This window comes from Sceloporus undulatus, chromosome 1 (assembly GCF_019175285.1).
Source record: "Sceloporus undulatus isolate JIND9_A2432 ecotype Alabama chromosome 1, SceUnd_v1.1, whole genome shotgun sequence".
NCBI classification, from domain to species: Eukaryota; Metazoa; Chordata; class Lepidosauria; order Squamata; family Phrynosomatidae; genus Sceloporus; species Sceloporus undulatus.
This window is the reverse complement of record NC_056522.1, coordinates 306146515-306152694: the sequence shown is the minus strand read 5'-3', so window position 1 is coordinate 306152694 and position 6180 is coordinate 306146515. Positions and strand designations below refer to the sequence as shown.

General features: G+C 43.8%; 1 protein-coding gene across 2 annotated transcripts in view; it reads left to right on the top strand.

Moving 5' to 3' along the window:
• Positions 1–6180, top strand: part of SYT13 (synaptotagmin 13) — a 38138-nt gene that overhangs the window by 16921 nt on the left and 15037 nt on the right. For both annotated transcript variants that reach the window (XM_042438065.1, XM_042438871.1), the window contains exons 2-3: positions 1774–1996; positions 5892–6026. In XM_042438065.1, the coding sequence (XP_042293999.1) occupies positions 1774–1996; positions 5892–6026 (358 nt within the window). The remainder of the gene's footprint in view (positions 1–1773; positions 1997–5891; positions 6027–6180) is intronic.

The window sequence follows — 6180 nt, the reverse complement described above, 5'->3', positions numbered from 1 at the left end:
CCCCCGCGGACCTTCTGGCGGCGGCGCCAGACCGCTGCAAAGCGGCGGTCTGTACCCCGCCAAAGCTTGTTCCTCTGTCCAGTGGAGACAAAAATGTGCTTCCAGGAGATTCTGGTATCTCACAGCGAGCCTTACAAATGTGTACAGATCAAGTGGGTCACTTGGGGAAAGTGTCACTGTCTGTGCATGTGTCACAATGGGCACATTTCAAGACAGGCTTAATTTCTTATAATTCATTATAACAGAATTACTGAGGATTTTAGTGTGCAAGATGTGATTAAATCCTTCCTTATTTTTGGGTAGGTTTGAGACTTGCATTTGGAACAGAGAGTGAGTATGGCACGGTACAGATGGCACAAAAGCGCCGTGTTGGTGCCGTACTAGTGTTAGGAGACCGTGCAGCAACAGCATGCTCCCTAGCCCTAGTACATGCTGGCATCGTAACAATGGTGGCACCCTGTGTACATGGGCGCTACCATTGTTATGTAAGAGCCACGTGGTGTCCACACGTTGCTGCATAGAGCTTATGTAATGAGTTCACCAGTGACGCTCTTGTTACGCCGCCCCTGCGGCTTTCAAAGAACCCATTTTTCTCAGTTTTTTTTTTCCTGCGGAGGGAAGCCACACGGTTTGGTGGCTGAGGCTTCCCTCCGGAGGAAAAAAGGCCATCGCCGCTCCAGACATATCGTGAGGTATGTATCAGGCCAGAATTTGATGATTAATCACATGAGGAGGTTTAAATCTTATGCAGAATGTTTCCTGTTATTTTACCATAGACTGCCCTGTTATTTTACTGTACATGCATTTGGGCTTGTATCTTTCATAGGAGTTTATCACATGCATGGCAAAGTGCTCAAATCCCATGCATAAACGGGTTTTAAATCCTAGGAAAATCCCACAAAAGAAGGATTATTTTCACACACATCAAGTTCATTGAACATTAACATGACATTAACCAAGTGGGCAAAATTGCTCCAAAATCACTTTCAGAATTTTACCAAAAGTAAAAAGCAGCATGATTTTGCAACTTTCTGCATAGGTGAATGTCACATTAATGCTCAATGTACCTGACATCATCTGAAAACAATCCCACTTGTGCGGGATTTTCCTGGATTTAAACAGTGACAGGACAGAACACAGACAGAAGAAATGGGGAAACACCCGCCAACTGTTTGACAAGGACAGTTGTTATTAATACTCTGTCATCCAGCTTTTTCAGCTGCTTTTAAAAGGTTCCAGTTTATCTTTTCTACTCCCATTCCTCTCCCCCCAGCACGCCCCAAGCAAATGCCTTTGGCACTCAAATCAGCAAGGGTTGGAGAGTCAGGAGAGAAAGGGTTGGAATCTCACCCTTCCCAGGAGACTCAGGCAAAAGCAAACTTCTGCAGCATCTCCTAGCTTGTGTGTTTTTCCTCATAGTTTTTGCCATCTTGACCATACTCTAATATTTCTTGGCTGCATATGTTCCAGTTTTTATTAGTGAAATGTTGGAAGGTATGTCAGGATACTTCTCCAAAAAAGAATCTAACACTTGTAATAGAAAGAAAGAAGGGAAGGATGGATCTTAGCAGGAAAAATAAAACTAGTCATTAACTAAGAATATGAAATGTCTAATTAGCAGCACATATGCAATTTTCATTAAAAACAAGGTGTCTTGATTTGTTGAAAATGGTGGATTTTGTCCATGATATGTCATCCCTTTTAAGCTTTTTCCTTATTGAAGAAACTGAGTCTAGATTAACATTAAGAATAATGGATTCTCTGTTGTTTCAGTTCAGCGTTGAGAAGACAGCAGAACCTGTACAGCCCAGGACAATCTTGAAGTTTCCCCACATATATGGTCCAAAGCCTGTAGTGACTTCATCAGAAATTGTTAACTATGGAAACTACACCTTGAAGACAATGAAAGAGCCAAGCAAAGGAAAACTGGAAGTTCTGGATGAGAAAAGGGTGAACATACAAGTCAATGAAGAGTTATTTATTCTTCCTCAAAATGGTAGGCAGTTTGCCAAGTCTTGTATGATGGTGCAGATGAGCAGCCATACACTTTCTCAGGGTGATGTCCAGAACAATAAAAATATGGAATCCAACACAATAATTGGAAAGTTAGTTAAGACCTCACAACCACATTCAGGGACTTAACGCAAGATAAATAGAGTGCTCCAGTACAAATGTGTGACACATCAGGGCTTTGAAGACCATTGAATCCAGATTATTGAATCTTCAAGCAAATTCTGTGTGTAATTGTTTATATCTGACAATATATCATCCTGATGGTTCAGCAACCCTATTGATTTTTCCCACTTCACAGCTATCCTTTTAATAGCACAATTTATTTTAGGGACAGTACCAGTAATTCAGTCTTTGAGGAGATTTTCTAGCACACTTACTGAAATTTATAGATGTTTACAGTGAAATTCATTTCAGTCTGAAAAATCACTTGATATTAACTTCTTAAGGGCACATTGCCACTACTCCAGCTACTACTCCCTTCATGATGAAACAATAAAAGGAACACTAGGGGCCAGGTCAGCCAGCCAGGAATGGGCGGCTTGAAGTGGCCCTAGCCAAAAATGCATTGGGGCTGTTGCAAACACCACCGTGGCCCCAATCCAGCCTGGCCCTGGCTCAAATAGGAATGGAAAAGATTTGTTCCTATTTGAGCTGGAAAGGGGCTGCCTTTTCCAGCCCTGCCAAAGCCCCAGGGTGGCTATAATATGCTCTGACGACATGCGGTGTATTAACACTGCACCGCTGGAGCATCTTGAAGCCACTCACATCTGGGCAGCTGGCTGGTGTCCAGACATTTTTGGAGTATGTGGCATGTAAAAGCTCAGAAGTGGGCTTTAATGGGCCATCTGTTTTGTCCCACTGACTTTCTGGAAGACTTGAGACAATGGCGGGGTACAGACCGCCGCTTTGCGGCGGTCCACCACCGCCGCCATTTGCTCCGCGCGGGAGCCGCAGCAGCCAAACCGCGCGACTCCCGCACGGAGCAAAAAAGAAGCTCCATTTCGGAGCTTCTTTTTTGCGGCGCCTCAATGACGTCGCGAGGCGCCTGGCGCGGACTCGCGACGTCATAGGCGCCGCGACACGTCTGGACGCTGTGCGTCCAGTACGTAAAGATGGCGGCGCCCATGTAGAAGGGCCGCCGCCATCTTGTACGTATACAATACGTACTAGGGTTAGGGGGTGCGGAAGCACCGCCCCTTCCTAACCCTAGTACGTATTGTATACGTACTAAATGGCGGTTTGTATCCCGCCAATATTAAATTTGATTATCAGATGGGTGTGCAGGGATAGGGGGGGAATAGCACTAGAACTTTAAATTCATAAGACATGTTGACCACTCGGTATAATATAATGAATGCCTGGAAATCCCTTACTTTGTTTATTTAAAGAAGGTCATTCATGTTAAAATCAATAAATTAAAATCCAAACTTTGCACCAAATCCCATCTTTTGCACATGCAAGTTCAAAGTACCTGCCAGTATTCTACATCAGATTGTTGTTTGTTCTTGGATGTCTTCAAGTTGTTTGCAATTTATGGTGACTCTAAGATGAAACTATCATGAGGTTTTCTTGGCAAGATTTGTTCAAAGGGGGTTTGCCTTTCCTTTGAGACTGAGAGTCTGTGACTTGCTCAAGGTCACCCAGTGGGTTTCCAGAGTCTCCAGAGTCATAGCCCAATACTCAAACCACTACCTAGTGGTTGTAACATCTCCTGGCACATCACAACCATTCCACTTTAGCAGCTACATCAGGCAAAGGAGGTCTGTACAGCTGTCTATTGGAGTGCAAGGAAGGAGCTTATCACATGGACAAAAAAGTGCACCCCAATGGGATGCAGCCAGGTTGCGGGATGCAGGCAGGAATTATTGCACATAATTCGCCACCGATTTTGCCAAGCGAGTGCCGCCCAGCTGCAGCCCGGGACCCAGGCATGCTTTGGAGGCCGCTTTTCAAAGTTGGAAAGCTCCCAACCTTGAAAAACGGCCTCTGCTGGGCTGCACTCACCCAGTGGAATTGGTGGCGAATTACATGCAATAATTCCTGCCTGCACCCTGCAACCCAGCTGCATACTGTTGGGGTGCAGTCGGGTTTTTTGTTCATGCGATAAGCTCTGAAGGTCACATTTGCAACCCCTCCTACCAGCAAGTGAGCCTGTGTTAAAGAATTGTGACTGGGGTCTTGCTTCTGATGATTCAGCCTCACTCGCTGTTGAAGGGAGTCTGTATAAGTACCATCCTACTTGTGCCCTGATCAGCATTTGAACAGACCTTAACCCAGTGTGGGTCCTGGCTCTTGAAGTGAGCTATGATTATACAGGATTACTGAATAAGGAGCAGTTACAGATCTGTAAATCTGTAGATTTTTTAGATGGGGTCTGAACTTACGGGGATTTAAATTATGTATGGCTGTTATGTTGTGCTTCACACTTTGTACTTGTTTGACACATAAGCCTGAGCGCAGAAGTAAACAAGATAGCAGCATAGGATTTGTAAAATGATACAAGACCATGAAATATATCTGGCAATAAAAATAAAATGTAGGTCATGAAACTAATTCTGTGAGCAAAAGAATGATGGATGTAATTTTTTAACTTGATGGTACACAACTGGTATTACACAATCCATGATGAAAAGAGAGGTTGTAATGGAGAGAAATAGCATGGAAGCAGTTTAAATAGACCAGGTCTTCAAAAGCCAATCTCATTAGAAAGCAAAAGTAAAGGTAGCGGAGGAAAAAATAAGAATGAAGGGTTTAATCCACAATGCGCATACTTCTGTTTGCACAGCTGCAACAATGATACACTACAAAAAGGAGCTCTGAAATGGAGGTCCTTCCCACAATGCTGCCAAGGAGCTATTTACACCCCGGGGTGTCGCGGTGACGTGTCTTGTGCACCACGCCATTTGGATGCATCCCACAAGACACATCATGGGCACGTGCACCCTATGGATGACGCTGCGTCAAGATGGCACTGCCCATACGTATTAGGGTTCGGGAGTGTGCGGTTGCTACGCACTCCTGAACCCTAGTGTTGGTGGTGCTATGCTGTGTTTGGCCCATCTGTACCAGGCCAAAGTAACTATCTTACTATATGACTTTTAATGTAACAAGGAATAACATCACTCCTTTTGTGGTATAAATGTAATTTTTAGATCTTTTATAGGGTTGTAACCTCATTACAGTGCACCCGCGTCATACGCAGGCACATTATACGCAGAAGAAGTAGCGCCATGTGCCTTAAGAAACAATGGCAAGTGCCCCCATGGCGTACACGCGCCACCGCCACCGCACACCACCATGAGCACAAGCCCCATTACTTGTAATGGGGCTCAAGCATACGCACTATTTCTTTTACGCGGGGGGTCCAGGACAGATCCCCCATGTAAAAGAAGGGCGCACTGTATATGGTGAAGGAATGCTATCCTGTGGTTCAAGTGATGTTTTGTGCCATGACTTGTGCTCTTGATGCAACTGTTTCAGTAAGCTATCATGATCAATGGTATCAAAAAACCTCTGAGAGATCCTGGAAGATCAACAGGGTAGCATTTCCCCACTGTTTTATCTGGAATAGGTTGTCACTCAGATTAACAGCAACTAACCTCCATTGGGTGGAGGATATTTGTTTATTTAAAGGCTTTATATCCTACCTTTCTTCCAAAATGGGATTCAAGGTGGCTTTTTCAAAGTAACTTTGAAAGCACTGGAAGAGGAAGGTTGAGCCAATGGCAAAGACAAAAACACAAATCATAGAGATCTATATTAAAGGTGGAACACAAAGACAGCTTTGTATAATGATACCAAAATGGGGAGAAATGTAGCTAGATGTTGTGTTGAATAGGAGACTTTTTTTTAAACTAATGCATTTGTGTGTATTTCAGGTGGAATGAAGGATGTGTGTGTCACTGAGCGCCTGAGTCCTGAAAAGGCTGCTGGCTGCAGCCAGATGCCAGAACTGCGCTATTCTCTTGGCTACAACCAACAGAAAAATGCACTGTGTGTTGTTTTTCTTGAAAGTAAGATGTCTTTGCATCATAGCAGTCCTAAGAGTTTATCTTTTCAAAACCATCAAATACTAATTCAAATATATATTTCACCTGCCAGTTTCTTACGTATTTATTAAATGTTTTTATCAGATTCCCTTCCTCACCACCATTCCCTTCTCTGTTT